Genomic DNA, 19415 nt, shown 5'->3' on the forward strand with positions numbered 1-19415 from the left:
TCAATTTAAATTTGAAGTAGAAAAGAGGTCCATCTGTAATTAAAACAAATTCATGTTCTTTAATTACTGTTTTTTGTCCTCCCTTCCTGTCAACCATTTCCCATCTGCTGGCTGTAATGACCATGTCTAGCCGAATGACTGCTTAGTGTTGGCTCACAACAGGCCTTGACCTCTTTGTCCACTGGCACTCATCCTTGACATAGCCCAGCAAAGGACAGGGGACACACCAGTAACTTCAGAGCCTTTGGTACAGGCCAGCCATGCAGAAGCAGCAACCGTTCTCTACCTCTTCCCCCAGGCCCAAAGCAGCCTCTCTAATATTGGAGTCTTTCCCACTCTTCAAGTTCAAAGAGGTGTAAGGGATCCAAGATAGGAATAGTTGTAGGGTAAGATAAGATGTGGAATACAAGGTGGGAGAAGCCAGCAAATCCTCTGTTTTGCTGTAGCATTTAAACACGACCCAGAATTGTGCCCTGGAAAACTGTTGGAGTCTTGTGGAAGGATCTGTGAGCTATACCAGAGTCTATTTGCATTGATTTTCAGACAGTGTCATACCATAATGGAATGACTGCTGCTCTTCACAGGTAGGAGTTGGAGAAGAGCAGCAGAGAAATAAAAGCAGCAGAAGAGCTGGTGTTACTTCTAGAAAGAGCAGGCAGTGTGTGAGAGGAGAGAAAGAGATCCAGTCCAGCCCGAAGCCTCTGACTCATAGGAAGGAGTGAGGTCAGTCTTTGGAGAGGAATCATCTCAGGACTTCTGCTGCTCTCCTGTAGTTTGTTCTCTCGTCCTTTAGTTTGTCTCCTCAAAGCATCTTTGGTGAACAAACTCCTGTGCTTCACCTACATATGCTCTTTCCTTTCATCCCTCTTTGTCACAAAGGAACCTGAGAGGCCCCGAGGATCCCAGCTTCAGCAGCATGTTCCATGGATGGAGAGGATCTGCGTGGTCTCAGCCACTTGCTCCAGGGTGGCCCACAGCACAAGGAGGGGAATTACAGTGGGTGGCTGTCTGCAGGCATGCCCTGCAGTACAGGAGCTAGAAATTACAACCCCTCGGAGGGAAGCTCAGGAGGCAAATTTATCTGCGTGCAGCAGCTGGGAAAAAGAAATAGGGCAACGGGGAAGTCCCACCTCCCTTAAGGAAGAATGGAGCAGCTTTGCTGTTTGCCTCTCCCAGGGTGTGGAGAGCAACACTTGTGTATTGTAAGAAGGTTCCCCAGCTGGTCTTTGACCTAATAAACTCCAGGACAAATGAAATACATTTCATTATCAGCATCTATCACTGACGTAGGCCTCTCAGTCCCATAAAATTTCATTGCATACTCACCTGTACATGGTACTGTGAAGTCTCATGCATAATGATATTGGAGTTGGAATATTTTTTCCTTTGTTCTGAAAAAAAAAAGACAACAAGCTTTCAGTTCAATGTCTGTTTATCAGAATATTAGGGAGAATTATAGTTCTCGTGGTGGGGTGCTATTCTCTGAGCTTCCAGTTTCAATCAGTGTTGAGAATCAATGACATCAACTTTTGTCTCGAGGATTGGCAAATTAGGTGTGTAGGATGCACATTCAAGTTGTATCCTGTAACGTCGCTGCTAATTTGATTCCAGCACTGGTTATGGAGGAAATGAAATCTTGTGTACAGGGAAGCCTCAGACAACAAGTGACAAGGACACTCGTGGAAGAGGGCTGGGAAGAAGAGGAACAGCCTGAGCAGGCTGGCACAGGGCTGTGACGTGCATGTGGCAAGAAGAAAAATCCAACCACAATCCTCCAGTTTGGACACAACAGCCCATTTACATGTCCTCCAGACTCGAGAAGGAACCCTCTGCGCCGCTGTGACGTTGCTGGTTTGATTTCTTACATTTCTTACTGGCAAGGCACAGTGTAGGGCTGATAGGAAGGGCTGTACGGATCAAGGCCAACCAGTCAGAGCCTGGCTTTTTTGAACAATATTTTTATGAGGCAACAAATCTTTATTACTTCCTGCATTTCTCACTGGAAAGCAGCACTATGAGCAATTGGAAAAAAATACATTGCTTGGATTTTAATGAGGCTATGGAATATAATCCTGTAAGATTTTACCCTGTCAGGTTTTACTCATAAATTCATTGGTATGTGTCCAGTGAGCCCATGTATATACTTGGTGCACATAGTAGAGGAATAACTACCAGGTCTCAAGTCTCAGAGTGATTTGTGACTAACCAAACTGAAAACATCTTCCTCACCAGCAGAGGACATCCTCTGATCTCTGGTTTGCTTAGAAAATGTAATTGTCGTTTTATATGTTTTCACCCGTCCTAAGCTGGAAATAGCCTGTGTTATAATATCCTGGCCTCTGCAGCAATAGTCACAACCAAGAGGATTTCATGGCACAGCAAACTCTGGGGCTGCTTGTGTTTTAAATAAATATATATTATTCTTAGTTTATTTGTGGTTTACTTCAAAGCTCTCTTTAATGCCTTCTCTGGGATTTTGGCTTCTCTATTTTTTTCCCTTTCCCTGTAAACATGGAACATGTGGTCTCATTTTACAAATTTCCTATTTAGAGAGACTGGCACCCAGAAAAAGAATATCCTCATAGAAACTCTGGTAATTTGAACCCAGTTTCTAAATTATCTATCTATCTATCTATCCATCTATCCATCTATCCATCTATCTATTTATCTTTTTTGGTGAAGTGGTGCAGGACCCAGGTAAAACCTCCCAACATGTTTCTTTGGTTTATATTTTTAGCAGCAAGCCATGTTTTGATTGAAAAGCGTTCCCCGGAGACTTACAAGACGTACTGGTAATATGCACCCAGGGCTCAAGCAGCTCTCCCTGAGCCCAGCCACCATCAGCAGGGATGCAGTAAAATGGCTGTGGGATGGATTCCCATCACAATGAAAGGACAAGTGGTGAGTGTGGGTGATAAAATCAAAAGAAGAGCAGAAGGGAGCAGCACCAGGTGTGCTTTTGTGCTGTTTGAAGAATTGTCAGCAGCTTCCTTTTTTTTTTTTTTTTTTTAAGGTGCCTGAGTACATCTTATCGTGGCTGCTCTGGGAGGGACAGTGACAGGGGGACAGAAGGGCAGGGGCACAACAGGGCACTGGCATACGGGAAAGCTGTCACACTCAGTGCAGGCAGTGCCTCTGGCAGCCTTTGCATTCACTCCTGGCTACATCCCAAGAAAGGTACTCTCTGTTCACTTTGCCCCAGGAAGGCACAGTCTCCTGGTTGCTCCTAAACTGTGGAGTCGTTTGCTACAAGTCTACCAAGCCTATCCTTTACATCTGCTCCAGAACCACCAGGAGCCACAGAGATTCCTGGTAGTGGGCAAGTGGCTGGGAAGTAGTTAGGCGAATACTTAATGAGCGTTCTCCTTTAAACCCTGTATGTGGGAAAACACTTGGAGGGAGTAGCTGCAGTGAACAGAGCATGCTGCTGTTACAAGAGCAAAAAAACCAAAAGCATCAATCAGGAGCTTCAGCTTAGTCCTGGGGGGCTCCTAGCATTCAATTCTCAACTGAATCACTTATATTTAATCCACCTGCCAGCGGATCGTGTGCAAATGGAGGGAAAACTGGCCCAAATCTGCTACTCATCTTTCCTGGAGAGTTGACAGGAGTTAAAATAACTAATAGGCAAGTGCTTTGTTGGCACCGATTGCCAGGATTTCTACAAACAAGCCACAAATCCCTCCTGAGGAGAGTGTGTGCCCCCACATGTAACATGCAGTTACATGCCTTGGTTTTCCTGCCTAGAACTAGATGTGATTTCGAGCCAGCTCACCCGTGAGTGCTCTTGTTTCAGCTTACTTCGATTCAGCCCACACCAAGTGGGAATTTGGGGTTTCTTTGGCTTTCCTAAAATGAGAATGCTGGCAGGGAGGGCAGTTAAAAACTGGCTGAACAAGTTCAAATCTCTCAAGTATATTAGACCGCTGGTCTTCTGCAGCATTTTACTGCTCAGCGCTGTCCCCCTGTGACTGCTCTGCTTCGGACAGACACAAGGGGTGGTGGAGCTGGGATCAGGCCCTGGGACAAGCTCTTGCTTTGAGTTCCACCCCTTTAGCGCGAACCTTTTCCCCTGGCCTCTTTTGCATCTCTGTTATGCTTTTATTTCTGCTTGACTTCCATCGAGACGAGGGAGGATGGACACGTTTCAGAGCTTAGCTCTAGGGTTCTGCCAGCAGGTGTCTCTCCAGAACAAGCACTGGCCTGAAGGTTTCCTTTCTGTGGGATTTAACTTGGGATCTTCATTTTAGGTGAAACAGAAGTTGCCAGCACAGAAGAGCTTTTAAACTGAGCCCCTCGTGGTACTTCTGCAAAGACACAGGGCTGAGCACTGGTAGCAAAACTGCCTGCAGATGCAGGAACATCTTAATCATACAAAGAGGGGCCCAGAGAGGATAGAAATGAAAAGGGATGCTGGTGCTTTTGTTTGAAGCCTGGCAAGGATTGATAGCAACAGATTTCTAATCCTTTTTGTTTTCAAGCCTGAGAGGTGCCTCATCAGCTTGGCAGGACACCCGTGTACTTTGTACCTTCACAGAATCACTCAGAACCACAGAATGGCTTGGATTGGAAGGGACCCTAAAGATCATCTCATTCCAACCCTCCTGGCCCATGCAGGGACACCTCCCACCAGACCAGGCTGCTCCTAGCCCCATCCAACCCGGCCATGAACACTTCCATGGCTGAAGCACCCACAGCTCTGTGCTCAACCCGTAGCTCTCACAGTGACCTTGAGGAAATGAATTAATATTTCAGCACGGCCAGTTCCTACCTTAGGCTCACATTGAAGGGTCGATGGCACTTTGCTGTTTTAATTGCAGTCTGCTCTACTTCAAATGTGGGGCAAGGTCTGGGACAGGGCACACGGCAACACACGTCCGCAGGGAGTTGTGTCTCATGTGAGTAACTTTTTTCTCTCAGTAACCTCAATTTCCTCACCAAGCATTTCTCATGCACATCGATGACACTAATGGAAATGAGAACACTGCATCTGTGTGGGATGGAGGCAAATTTGGACTTTAACGCATCCCATCCGCTCCTTTTTAAAAGGGAGTGGAAAAAGACTGAAGCAGACAGTCTGGAAACAAAGGATTTTTACTTTAGGGCAGGAAACATCTTCAGCTCTGAAAGGAAGGGTGCTGAGCAGTGTCAAGAGCTGGTGGATATTGGGGAGATGGGGTTTACAGACGGAGCCCAGCCACAGGCCTCTTCAGCCTTTTCCAGCCCTGGTGAGGGCCCTGTAGCTTGGTGCCAGTGCTGGGGGCCTGGAGCTCCCTCTCCACCAGCATGTGAGCCAGCGAGGGCCAAGGGGGAGGCAGAAAGGAGTTTCTACCTGCTCCTGTTCAGGAGCAATCACTGCTATCAGCCAGGATTCTCGCATCCCTCCCATTAGGGGTCTGTGGCAAGGCTGTTGCCCAGTGCCAGGTGCTGCTGCAGTGCTGGAGCTGCACAAACCTGGCAGCAAGATATAAAATAAGGCATGGGTGGTGTGTGGTGGGGAAATACAGAGGTTCCCACTCCCTCTGTTCATTCTCCCTGGAGGTATTGCCTTTAAGAGCCACACAACTCAAACAATGTGCCTCTATTTTGTCTCAGGATGCCATTCGAGTTACATCCCAAAAGCTGCCCAGGCAAAGGAAGGGGGTGTTTCTGCATATTCTCTTTCCTGTCCCTCCCTTTAAGATGTCTGCTTCTTCCTTCTCCTGAAAACCCTCCTTGTTGGCTTCTACCTGGCCCCTAAGCCCATGGGAACCTCTCCTTTCATGTTTCCTCCCAGTATCCTCAAAATAGAACTACACAGCCTGAGAACAGCTGGGCTTTCCTGGGCAGCAGAGATGCAAAACGCTGAAATCTCTTTTTCTAGTGCTCAGTTTTGATTTAAATGCAGGAAGAAGTAAGGATCTGTGCTGTAAATGACAAAATAGGCAATCTTAGGTCACATCTGTCTGAAATGGGGAAGCTTTAAAAATGGTTAGGGTTTTATTGGTATATTTACTTCAAAGAAGTGTGATGAAACAATGTAAGCCTTTCTCTGGATTCATCATTATTTGCCTTAGCTTAAAGCTGGCTCTGGTCATGCTGGGCTGAAGCAAATATACCACACAGAGTGATGCCCGCATGGAGACCTGTGGCTGTTTTAAGTTTTAAGCTAAGGCAACTCTGCAGATAATAGGAGATCCTTTATGTGAGCCGGGTGAACTCCCTTTGCCAGAAAAGACGTGAGAAAACAGGACACATGTCCGAGTGGCTCCCACATTGCCCTTCTCCATAGCCTTGTCCTCCACCTCCTTAATTTTGTATGAATGAACACTGGTGCGTTAGCAGCAGTAGCAATTTCCTCCCAGTTTATCTGACACCTCTCATGCTAGAACACTTTGCATTTCTACAGCGTCTTGCAATGGAGAAGACCCAAGCATGGTAACGTTACCCAATCCACACCGCATCCCCAGCAGGCAGGGAATTTGCATAATCCCCATGTGATGAATAAGAGTTACAGGAATATAAAGATGGTTTTCCTCAGATCGGATGGCAGCTGCTGCCACAGCACAGACACCAGCGTGCACCTCTGCTTAAATGAGTCACCTTCTGCTCTCTCCCTTTAGAGGCTGCTGTGTTGGAGGGCTACTGGGATGCAACACAGGCTGGATTGCAAAGGGCATGCGAGCTCCAGGGCCATGGCACAAGTACAGCAAACATCTGAAGGTGATAAAAGCTGGCGTGAGACCCACAGTGACCACTGCTGTACTTTTTCCCTGCTGTCTGCCAAGAGAGCCGAAGAGACGGGAAAACAATAGAGCTTTGTGCCTTGCTTTTGGTGTCTGGCAACAAAAAGCCCTCGTAACATGGGGATCATCATCAGGCCAGAGGTGGTGGGTATGACCCACTGCTGCAGCCTCAAAAACAATGACAAGTAATTCACAGTCGCATCGTGCCGAGCCTAAACACTTGCTGTATGTCTGGCACAGGCACTCGGAAAGTTTTGAATGACTCAAGCACGGATGCCACGTGCGATATTCACATATGCAGAACTGTATTTCTTCATTAAATTGCCTCATCTCTTGCCTCGAGAGGTTTGGCCCCATGAGCCCTAGGACACCCCTTGCAGGAAAAAAAGCAAAAATGATTCTGTAACTGAATTCAGCTGAGTCCCTTCCTAGGCAGCTAGCTTTCATCTGGACTCATACCCAGAGTTGTGGGAAAAACTGCAAAGCCATTCTCTGAAGAATGTTATCTGTCACCAATATCTCGCAGAAAAACAGCACTGCGGAAATGATGTTTCCCACTGGCACCAGTGGCCACATGAAGAAATGGAAAAAGCTGAGACTGCTGCAGAGGTAACAAGGTGGATTTTGCCAGCTCAGAATGGACTCAAAACTGGGTGCTGTGCTGAAAATCTAGTGGCAACACACAAAAGTCCTGGCTGGAAGGGAGAGCGTCTTGCTTGGCTTTATGTTGAGGAGTGGGAAGGATGAAATACAGGAATTATTGAGAAAGAAGGTACGATCAACTCACATCCTGGAGGAATGGGGTTATCGGCTGAGTCCAGGAAGTCAAAACACATCTTAAGTGCCAAGTTCCCTCCCCATTTCCATGCAATACCCTTTTTTCCAGGGGTTGGGACGTGGCTGTGAACACTCCCTCCAACTTGGCACATTGTGTGCACAACAGATCGCCTAGCGGGATAAATTCTGTCCCGTGGGAGCAGTTCAGAGGTGAAGGAACTTGGTTAAAGTCAACAGGGATTTTGAGTAGTACAGAGGAGGGCAGAAGAGCCATAGGACTGCTGTAGCACTAAGTGTGACACGAAGCATTCCAACAGTTTTGGGGGAATTTGAGCACTTTTTCTCCCTCTGGCGGAGGCAGGACCGTGGTGCTCTGCTGATCCTAACGAGGGCTTACAGGTCAGTTATGGGCACGATCCCAAAGCTCTGCCCCGAGATGCCATTTCTGCCCTTCTGTTGCAATCTCATAAACAAAAACTTGCCCACGCTCTTGCTGCACACCAGGGCTGAAGTCACTTGTGGTGCAAACAGGTGCTGCTGTGACAAACGCAGCCATTCGCACCAGCATTGTGAAGGCCCCAGCCTGCCCTCTGTGCACAGCCCTCGCTGCTTAATTAGGGAGTTTTATCACCCAGGATCCTCCCTCATCCTCCCCGCATCTCCCCATATTTGTTTTCTGCTGTTGCTGGGTGGAAGGCTCTGTAGAAAATGTGGGGGATGGGCAACTCATCAGTGAAGCAGTCTGTAGGGAACCAAGGAGTAATATCAGCCAAGTGAAACACGAGACGGTGCAGCCTTGTGGTGTCATTGCTTCTGCCCTACATGCAGACCACGCTTGCACAGCCGTGGGGGAGCACAGCCCCCTCTGGCGTGGGCATGGGAGGGAGACTGCATCCGAGCACAGAAAGTCTGTCCCTCTGTCCCCCTCGGGTCAGGTTTGGGAGATGGCTGGCGAACTGCCTCGGCCACCTTGTGCTGGCAAGGTGAGATTGCGGCTGCTGCAGAGCATCCATCTCTGTAGGGGCTGGCACCACAGGGTGACAGGGACCACAGACCTAGAAAGGCTGTTATCCTACAAGGATTTCGAAGGGACTCAAGAGTCAGGACTATTGCTCAAGCACTGAGCTTTGTTTCAAAGCCCTGGTGAAAGACACGGACACAAAGCTGAAACACCGCAGGGGATGAGTAAGGATTCAGTGCAATGCAACTCGGAGCTGAGATACTGGTATAAAAGTGGTGTGAGCCTGACAGATTTGGCCCTGCCATTCCCATTTGATAGTACTCTTTTGCACATTCTGTTTTATGGCATTTATAGGATTGGTTTGTTATCGTTGGCAGTACCAGGCCAAAGACCTCTCCTTGATTCCCTCCCCCTGCATTGCACTGGAGACCTCCCTGTGTCCATTGGAGCATCCTGAGGAAAGTCCTGGCTGTTGCCTTCTGGAGCTTGCCAATTCCTTATATTATCTATATGCTATCTAGCAGCACACACACTCTTTATAGTAACCTGCCTATGTAGTATGAGCTGGTTCTTCTGCCAAAGCAACAGGTCAGGACACAGCCCTTCGGAGGAGAAACGAAGCAGCAAATGCTTCAGAACACTAATGGCAATTATGCAAATTTGTCGGGCCTGCATTAAAAAGCAGCCTTACGAAAGAGCATCCATTCCCAGGATGGGAGCAGGAGGCCAGATCTGATCTGGCAGTCGGATCGCTCATCTGCGGTGTGCAGCGCTGCCGACCCAACAGGCTCCTGCTGCCTCGCCGAGTGGGAGGACGCTCCAGGTTCTGCAGGGTTAGTCAAGGATCTGATTTCGGGCACTGCACAGACCTGCTGCGCCTGGGCTCCCGGCCCCAAGGCAGCTGCAGGCTCTGTTGCTGCCGGAGCTTCCCTGCTTGGGGGTTCCCATGGCTGGCCAGCGCCGGGGACAGCGTGTGGGATGTAGTGCTCCTGCCTGCCCCGTGCCATCCCCTGCCCGGCTCTCCTCCACACCACATGAGTATTTCAAGGAAGGAGAAACCACAGGAGGTTGGAATAACATTGCAACCGGCTTGTTTTGCATGTAGGAGCTGGGATAAGCAATACCAGAGGAAAATTTTGCTGGCTGGGGTAGTGTCTGACATGGGAGCACCTCCCTGCATCGGTGTCACTGTGTCAGCAAAGCCCTCCTGGTGCAGAGCCAGCCTCCAGCCCTAACTGTGTAACTAAGCCCTAACTAAGTCAAAGCGTGGCATTGCAAAAAGATCTGCTGAGCAACGAGAGGAGAAGGGCAGCAGGTATGAAACACCACCAAAAGCTTTAGAGTCACTGCCCAGGCTCCATTTTGGAAGCCTCTTTGCAGCTTCTTCCAAAGCCTCGAGCACCCTGTCCTTCCTGCCACCACCACGGGCCTCTCTGAATGCCAGAGGCTGTTGGTAACAGTGGCCGTGACACTGGGAATCTGTGGGGATAGCCATCCCCCTTTGGGATCTGGAAGCTCCCGAAGTGAATGAGAAGGCTCTCATTGACGCTGGGGGTGTGAACGGGCTGGGCAGCGGGGAGCTGTTGCCTGATAGCATGTTGGCAGCTAGTCGGTGTCAGGAGGCTAAATTCCTCCCTGGCATGCCTAATAGTTGCCACTAGCTCAAGCCCAATTGCTCACATTCTTCTTTTATTAGCTGAAGACACAACCCACTCTAGAAGAGCAAATAAAAACCTGACCCTTGTGCACGGGCTGTGCACATCAGGTAACATTGCCTGCCTGTCCTGGCGTGCTGAGGGATGGCCAGCAGCATCCTGAGCGGCCGCTCAGCGGAAAATAAACAAGCTACTGAGAAACTCACAGGCAAAGGCATTCCCTGTCCCTTTAAAATCAGAGCTGGGAGAAATATGCCAGGTTATTTTTCATTGAACAATTCAAAATGGTGTTTTCTAAACTCCCCGTAGCTGGTAATGACATTTTTTGAATATCAGGCCCTTGACTTAAGTAAACAAAGTGACAAATTTGCTTCACTTGAGAACCAAAAACCACTCATAATAAAAAGTTTCCCCTATTGTTTTTGTCGTCATTAAGTAACTAATCCAGTGTTTGTTCTCAGAGTACCTGGGCACCCATTTCCATTCAAGAAAATGTCCCTATTAGTAAACTCTGGGCAGATCCTCCATGCAAGGGGAGAAATTGAACTCAGCAGGCTTGAAGCAGCAAGGAAAAAGGGCTGCTGGAGGTGCAGACCAGGCACTATGGGGTCAGAGGGGGAAAGGCCTCTCTGCAGACCCCATTGCTAGCTGCTATCCCAAAAGCATTGCAATGGGGACGTGAGGGCTGCCTGCTCAGAGCAGCCAGGGCCAAGCTGAGCCAGCAGCACTCAGAGCAGAGCCTTCGCCTCCCGGCTGCACCACCACCGGGTTTTGGTCCGCAGGAACCACCAGGAATGCTGGCTTGCTTTCTTTCTTCCAGCCCCGTTTCCAGCTGGAGTATTACGTTTCCAGGCTTTAAATAAAAGGCTCACCCGCAAGGCAGTGTTGCAGAGGAGCCGGCGTAATCTGAAGCTGGAATCTCGGGTGGGAAAGGGGACGTGAAGAAAGACGCTGAAGTGGCACTGAGGGAGCCGGGGGGCAGACAAGGGAGTTATTCAAGGCCGATGGCGGGGGAATGGGGAACCAGTGTCTCAGGCAGTGCTCTGACTCGGAGCCGTGTGAGCAGATCAGTGCTGCCCGGGGGCTTTCTTGCGGCGGGCTGAGGAAGCCAACAACAGCAGCAGGTGGGAAAGCTGCCCTGCCTTTCTCTCCACCTATCGTAGGAACATTTCAGCTCCTTGCTGTTGCCCCATTGTACAGGGAAAACATCAGCAGGGACACTCCCTCCTCTGAGCAGCTTTCAGACCATGCTGGCACCGGGCAGGAGCAGGGAAAAGGTGAAATGTGTTGGTCCCGGTGGTGCAGCTGCTGGAGGCAGACAGCTGTGTGTCCCTGTGCCCTGTCCTGTGCTCGAGATCCTGGGCAAGCAGCAAGCAAGTCCTTTGGGAGAAGTGTGCAAGAAAAACTGGGCTGGTAAACGCCTGATAATTTTAGGGAAAGAAAGGTGGTATCCAGTCAGTGTTTCTGTCTTTCTGCTTGAGCTGGCATAACCCCTGTCTGTAAAGGTGTCTCGCCAAGGCCCTGCTTCACCTTGTGCTCACCCAGGGTGCAAGTGGGGACGTGGGAGAGCAACTGGCAAGGAATTACAGGCCAGGGGAAACAAAGGGGGCTGTCCAGTCTTATCTTCCCCACGTAGCCCCAGGAGGAAATACGGGAGGCCTGCAGAGACCCCAAGGAGCTGGCTTGTGACCATTAAACCTGTCAGTCCTTCACCATCGGCATATTCTGCCTACAGCTCATGGGTCTCCTCTCCCCACGGCTCCCCAGGCAGATGATACCCATCCCAGGGCCCAGAGGGAGCAGTGCTTCTCTTTGTGTTTGCATCCCGTGTCCTGTTACAGCGCTGAAGCCTTTCTTGGGTTACAGGAGGCATGCAGTGTCAAGTGATCGCGCCTCGCATGCTGCCACCTTGCAGCTCCGTGTTTCTCCAGCCTAACTCGGACCACCGGCTGTGCCCATGCCCTAACCTCCCTTTTCCAGCCCCATGCCACACCAAGGTTGGGTCTTTCCCAGAAACGAGCATATCAAGGAAGGCAGGTGGCTTGTCACTGTCTCTTGGCAGGGCAAAAAGCAGCTGAGCATCACAGGGACAGACTCGGCACTGAACAGAAGTGAGCTCTGCTGCAGGGCCATTTCCTTCTCCTAGCCCCGTGTGAAACCCGCTATAACCATTAAACTCCCCTCAATTCTATGCATCTTCTCACAGTCACAGTGCCTGATCCCTCACGAGAGACAGCACCATCCGATAAACCACAAAAGCAGCTTGGATGAGTGCCTGCAAAAGTCCACCTGGTTATTGCCACAGAAAGGGGTAGCAAGAGTGCTGGGGAGACCGCTGTGCACAGACACCTCCCTTCCAGCCCTTCCCTTGGCTCCTGCCAGAGCCACGTTGGTTTCCCCCCCACGGCCTTTCATCTGGGTTCAGAAGAGATGCCGGTAAGCGGAGAAGCAGCTTAATTTATTTATGGTACGCATTAACATTTATTCGGCCAGTTGCTGTGCATTGAGCAAGGTGGCAACCTGAGAGGTGCCAGCCATTCCCCCTGCTGCCCGCCGAGCCGGGGCTCTCTGTACGGGCAGCCACAGACGCTTCCAGAACACGGAGCTGAGCAAATGTGATGCTGTTCTGCTGAGGGGGGTGGGAAGGATGACACGGCTCCCATGACAGCCAGGCAACTCCAAGGATGGCTGAGCACCCTAGAAAGAGCTCTGATTGAGATTCTGGTAGGGATAGAGCCAGGGGAAGATATCTCAGGGCTGTAAGCCATTTTTCTGCAGAATTCCCCAGTGATTTGGGTCTCTCTGCATCCCTCTGCGTTCACCACAACATAAAAGACTTGGTGCTGTGCCATGTACCCAGTGTCACAGCACTCAGAGCAGGCCAGCTGTGACACCAGGGCAGCCACCTTCCTCAGGGGCTAGCACCTCTGCGGATCTGCGTGGCCCAGAAGCTGGGACCTGGGTGCTGTGAGCCCATCGATTCACAGGATCATTGAGGTTGGAAGAGACCCTTCAGATCATCAAGTCCACCCATCACTACCTAGTCCACCACTGAACCACGTCCCTACGTGCCACATTCACACGTCTCTTACATACCTCCAGGGATGGTGGCTCCACCACCTCCCTGGGCAGCCTGCCCCAACACCTGACCACCCTTCCCATGAGGAAATTCTTCCTAATATCCAATCTAAGACACCTGTGTGCTTTGGATCTGCAGAAGGACGTTACCCAGTGAGCTTTAAATGCAGCAGATGTCTGCATGCTCATCGCACCCAGACTTTGGAGGCCTGGCAGTGTGCACAGGCTGAGGGTTCAGCCTGACTGCACCAGAGAAAAATGGAAACATAAAAAGTCTCCTAAGCTCTGAATGTCCCTTAGCAGCATCATAATCACATAATCAAGGCCAGCTCGGCTTGATGTGATTTGTTTCATTATGAAACATAATTCTCCCTGGAATTTTAGTTCTTGCCTGCCCTCCACCCCCAAATGTGCCAGCTCACAGCAGAAACTGATGTTGGGGGAGGGAGGATTCAAGTGGGAACGGGACCCAAACATTTAAATGTTGGCTTAACACACACTGAGTGTCCTTTGGAAAAGGCACGCTGAATTAGTGAGCAAGTCTCAAGCTCTGCCAGGCATAAACTCCATGGACGTGCTTGTGCATACGGGGCCGAGCCAGCTGACAGCCACTGATTTCTGCAGTAAATTACCGCAGCCCTCATAGTGCCCTGCTGAGGCAGGAGGGAAATCAGGGGCCGCTGATTTAATTCCTCTTGAGGATTTGGCCTCTGGACTTACAGTACTTGTTTGAGGTTTGCTGGAATTTGGTGGGAGAGGTCCTGTTCTTGCTGAAATTTGCTTTCGGGGTGTGTCCATGAAAAAAAAAAAATGAAGATATGAAGATGTAACTCAGCATTTAAAATGACTTATTTGAGAAAGTGTTTGGTTTCAAAACAGTTTTTCACCTTTTCCCTTTGCTTGCTTTTACGATGAAGGCATTGCAGGGTGGGCAGTACTCACCACCAGATGCTGCCACATCAGTTCTGTGCACACAATTAGATCCCACCCCAACACCCTGATAATTCAGAGCTCTGGGCTGTCTCCATCAGTGGGTGCTAACCTGAGCTCATGCCCTGTTTCCAACACAGTTTTCAACTCTCAGTTTCATTTTCTCATGTCTCTGTATGGCTCTCTATTTACCTTGCAACTAAAATGTTTCTGGCCCCGATTTGCAAGATTTGCATGAGCTTTCAGAGCAGAGCAAAGGAAATGGTGCTGTCAGAGGCAGGACGAGCTCAACTGAGATGGCAGTCCTGTGTGCAGAGTGGAGCAGCACCCGAACATTGCCACTCCTCGGCCTCTCTCTTCTTTCTGGGCTTAACACATGTCCTTTCATCCCAAGACAAATGACAGACACAGTTCAAACTTTCTCTTGGCACCTGCCCATCATGCAGCATCGAGGCCAGAAGTAGCCTTGTCCAGTAGCATTAAATTGCTCATCCACCTTTATTCCCATGTTTCACTTCTTTGCAGCTATTCAGTTAGCATTTCCTATGTTTAACACTTCATCCTCTAAGTACAGCTCCTACCTTCCCACCAGTGCCCTCTTCTTGAAATCCATCATTTGGGGGACACAGTTTCAGGCCACTCCACACTGATGAAACTCCAGGCAAAGCCATTCAGCAACCAAAAGCACTTTCCAGGGACAAACACAGCCACCCTCATCTTGCCGCACCAAAGGGAGCTTGCCAACCAAATACAAGCTGTCACAGCCCTTCCACACCCTATGCAAGCACCAACCTGGCAAACTGACAGCTCTCTGGTGGGAGAGTTTGCAGGTTTGGGCTCCCTAAAAGCTGCAAGTGTTCCCCCTGACAAAACCCCTTCTCTTTATCCAGAGAGCAGCTGAGGGGGATGACTTCTGACACAGCTCTCTGCTTGTTCTGCCCATCCCAGCACACCCCACAGGTCAAGGCTTCACCTGGGATGCATTAAGAGAGCTTCTAAGATCAGGAAGAACTGTTATTGATACCTAAACGTTCTCTACTACTCCTCAGCCCATGTTTTGCTGGCTCCTCTGGAGCTCTGGTGGTTTATGGACAAGCTGCAGATCAGGCTCTGCACAAGCGCCAATCCCACCAATTCCCTCTGCTTCCGACCAGCCAAAGGGCACTGGAGTTTTCATGGCTCACCGAGTAGTTAAAAGAGTATAATCATTAACACGCTGAGGACAGTTTTTCCTTTGTCGGGCCCCTTATGGGGTTATCTCACTAGCATAACTGGAGAGGATCTGGGTGGCAGGTGGGAGCCGTGCCTGCATTTGCTTGCCTGTCTGCACGAAATCACCGCTGGGCCCCGCGTGGGAGACGGCAGCGTGGAGGCAAGATGCATTTTCACTGCCGTGTCAGGGCAGCTGCTGTGCGTGGAGGTCTGAAACACAGGCCCAAGTACCGGCCTAAAGCTCCCTAGCAGCTGCCTCCAGATCTCCAGAGGTGCCCTTGCTATAGCAAACCCTACATGTCCATGGGCATGACTTACCATACAGGTCCTTTGCGCTCAGCTTGGAGGCTCCGTCCGCTCTGCCCATGCTGCCACTGTAAGAGAGACAAGGCAGAAATCAGCTGTCACTTTTTAACCTCATTAACATCTGCTCTCACGTGCGATGCACGCGGTGATCAGCACTGCAGCCCCATGGCAATCCCAAGGGAGAGCAGAACTGCCCTCCTCACCATGTCTATCTGGCATGCTGTCCCAAATCACCTGTGTTTGCTCCTCTGACAGTGCTAGGGAAAAGGAGAACCCCCATTTTACCACTGAGTCCACCTAAACCCAAGACAGCTTAAGAGCCAGGCCTTAGGGCCCTTGTTAATGGACCCTTTTAAAACCCACCTCAGCTGCTCAGACACAGAAAGCAGCCCCTGTAAAAACATGCAAGGACATAAATGAGAGCAAAATGCTTTGAGTTTGGGGTGTCAGGCCCCTAGGAATGGGTTATATCCCCTGTAAGGCCATCCCTCCCCCTGCCCTGCCTGCCCAGGCTGTGTGTGGGAGTGTGCAGCCTGAGGGAACGGTGGGGACAGGGGAGGATCAAAGTGGCACCTCAGGGTGCCATGGCTGAGGCAGGGGGTGGCCGGCAGCTCCTGTCACGATGTCCCCCTGGGTGCTGGCGGTGGTCGGCAGCACTCTTACACCCACTCTCCAGAGACCAGGAACGTGCAGGAAAGTCGTGCCCGTGAGGTGAGGGGCAGTAATGCTGGGTACCACCACAACTTGTGAGGTGCCCACGGAGGGTGAAACAAACCCCTGGGATCTGCAGGGGATGGCAAGCGGGACCCCCAGAAGCATCCCCCTGGGTGGTGGGAAGGAGCAGAGGTGCCAGCCATGAGATGGAGGGAGCCCACCATGGAGATCCTTACTTTGCTGAGCCAGAGCTGCTGCCGAGGGATCCCTTGAGACTCATGTTGCTTCACAGGACAGGCAGCTGCAGCAGAAGCAGAGGACACAGGGTTAGCAATCAGAAACCAGCCATCACACACTCAGATGATTTATCCGTGTGCATGGTGCCTTTCCCACCTCTGACTTGGGGTCCCCAGGCAGCAGCCTGGGCAGGTGAGAGCAGTCAGCTGGGCACAGTGGGGTTTCCAGGCTGGTCTCTGCCCTGTGGCTCAGACACTTGTCACAGCTCTGACCTGGGCCGAGGTGAAGATGACACAACCTTTCTGAAACCTACTTCCACCTCTCCCCTCTCACCCAGCCTGTGCAGGCACACCCAGACTCCGTGGCATCTCAGCACAGCCACCTTCTACCAATGCAGCCCTGCCGATGGTTTAGTACGGCCTGATGAGACCTTTGCCTTTATGGCCTCTCTGAGGCCATTAGCAGGCTCACAGATCACTGTGGCCGTGTGCTCACCATGGTAAATGTCCTGAGTCATTTTTCATGTCCGTACTGCCATTATCTTATGCCATGTGGCTAAACACTAGCTGTTGAAGTATCCTCACCTAGCGTATTCCCTGAATAGAGAAAAGACTGCTCCACCGGCAGCATAAGGATGGAGAAAATAATTACTGCACTGGCTGGCTGCTTGGTGAGAGGCAGGCAGGCTTAGCACTGATATTTCACCTCCTTCTGCTGATGAGAATTGTAAGTAATGAGAAAATGCTTGAGAGAGATGCAGGCGCTGCTCTGAGAGCAGAACTGCAAGGGAAAAAAAAAAAAAAAAAAAAGGGAAAACAAGGTATAATAAAAACTCGGGGAACATTTCATATTGGGATTCAAGATATCCACCTCAGTTCTAGTGCGTGAGTTGAAGGAAAGCCAAGACAAACTCTTCAAGGTTTTTTATTCCCTTTTAAGAAGCTCGGGAGGCACCTGTGTGTGGGCTGTGCACTCAGCACCTCTTTTCCTTCTCCTGGGTCAGACCCTGCTCACCTCATTATGAGGTTGTCAGAATTCAAAGGTATGGCTTTAAGATACCCGTTGGTGGTCTGAAGGAAGGCATTAATCGCTGTTTTCAGTGGGAGCTCCTGCAATGGAACCTTTCAAGGTGGTTGGCACGTGCAGAGCTGCCTCCCTGAGGTTTTGCTTAACTGAGTTTAGGCTCAATCTGTGTGCAATCCCTGGGGAATACTTTGGAGTCATCCCTGGCATCTGGGATTTCCCAACGGGAGGCTGACTGTCTCTGCTGCAGGGCTTGTTGTATCATCGGCAGAGCTGCCCGAGATTCCCTAGGTATCCGGTTTTATTCCTCGTGTTGGAAACGCTCGCTTGTGGTATTTTGCTCTGTATGTTTTGCCCTGAGGTCAGGGCAGATTCGCAGCTTTCCTACCGATTGTAACACGTCAGAGGGATGTGCTTTGTGGCGATACAGCTCTCCAGGTGAGGCACACAGCATGCAGGTACGCTGCTGCTACCATTGCACAGCCACCCACTCGTGTTCACACGGACTCCCCTGGCATTTTCTGGGCTCAGCCTGATGGCTTTCGGCCTCTTTTGTATCGCAGTAATGCTCCTCAGTGCTAAGGCACGGGTAGAAATTACTTTGAAGTGCAATTTGTAGATAGTATATTAAATTCCCATTTTCATATATTAAATTCCCATTTTCATCTCTCTTTTGGCAGACACCAAAGTCCATGCACACACAAACGTGGCTATAAATTTATATATGTTAGAATAGAAACTTGGTGTTCTGCCAGCCTCTCTGAGCGTAAGAAAACCCGTCCCTGTGCCCAGGCTTAGGTACCTGTGAATTTTTCCTCTGTTAATAGCTGTCTGCTGGTTTCCTCTTACAGTCCTCAAACGGTTCCTATCTCTCAGATCTCTGTGTACATTAGCATAAGATACCTGGAAAAGGGAACGTGCTCTAATAAACCCAGCTCTTTTCTGTTTACTTTATACTGTCTGAGCACTTTAGTCCCATGGCTAATGATCAGAGCTGGGAATGTTTCTGCTTATTAATGTAATATTTCTGGCTCCCTTTCACTTACTGCCGTAGGGCCGTGTCCTTAATGGGCTGAAATCCAGGTTACTCCAGAAGGTAAGGGAGTGCCAAGTTTGCCTGGTGGAGTTCAGAGCTTGCTCCCAGGCCCCAGCTGTAAAAAACAACAGGAGGAACCAGGGTCGCAGCCGAGGACTTGCTGCTTTTGGTTTCTCCTTCACAAGCAAAAGACAAGCTCTAGGGGATCTGGTCCTGCTTTTAGAAGAATCCATCTGGCCAAATCCTGCCTTGCTGCCAGAAGAATGGGAATGACAGCATTCGCTGCTCAGCCTCAGGGGTAGAACAGGACCAGCCATAAAATGTGCCAATTCTTTATCTGCTGATGGTTAATAAGAAAATACCTAAGGGAGTAAGCTGGGCTCCCTAGAGGAAGGCAGAATAAGCTAGTGCGTACCTTGGCTAGTAGAAGTGTCTCCAGACCTTTGCAGTTACCAGAACTACCTGCCAACATGCTGCCTGCAGTGTGCAATGGGAACAACCCGCTGCCCGGAAAACAGCACGAGAGGCTTTGTGCCCCTCGTACGCTGATGCTCCAACAGGCTTTTGCTTAGCCGAGCAGAAGCTGTAATGTGTTAGCATGAAATGTCAGCGGTGCTGATATCAATTGCTCTGTCTGACCCATCTGCCTGAGTGATCCCTGCTCCATTTCCTTGTTCGTAATTGCAGTAACCCCAGTGCTCCCAGTGCCCCCCGTGCCCCCAGTCCTTTGCCTGCTGGGAGTTTGTGCTCGCTTCCAGGTCTCCTGCACCTGAACAAGGGCACGGAGCAGGGAGCAGTGTGAGTGCCTGCCGAGTCAGCAG

At 50.2% G+C, this 19415-nt stretch overlaps 1 protein-coding gene across 1 annotated transcript in view; it reads right to left on the reverse strand.

The window, feature by feature from the left end:
- The window catches only part of EPS8L2 (EPS8 signaling adaptor L2), a 61585-nt gene that overhangs the window by 25438 nt on the left and 16732 nt on the right, over positions 1-19415 (reverse strand). Inside the window, exons 2-4 of the mRNA XM_084288173.1 lie at positions 16535-16599; positions 15657-15712; positions 1327-1391 (exon numbers count right to left, since the gene is read on the reverse strand). Coding sequence (XP_084144299.1) covers positions 1327-1391; positions 15657-15712; positions 16535-16578 — 165 coding nt within the window. The 5' untranslated portion in view covers positions 16579-16599. The remainder of the gene's footprint in view (positions 1-1326; positions 1392-15656; positions 15713-16534; positions 16600-19415) is intronic.

This window comes from Netta rufina, assembly GCF_964035555.1.
Source record: "Netta rufina genome assembly, chromosome: 5".
Lineage (NCBI taxonomy): Eukaryota > Metazoa > Chordata > Aves > Anseriformes > Anatidae > Netta > Netta rufina.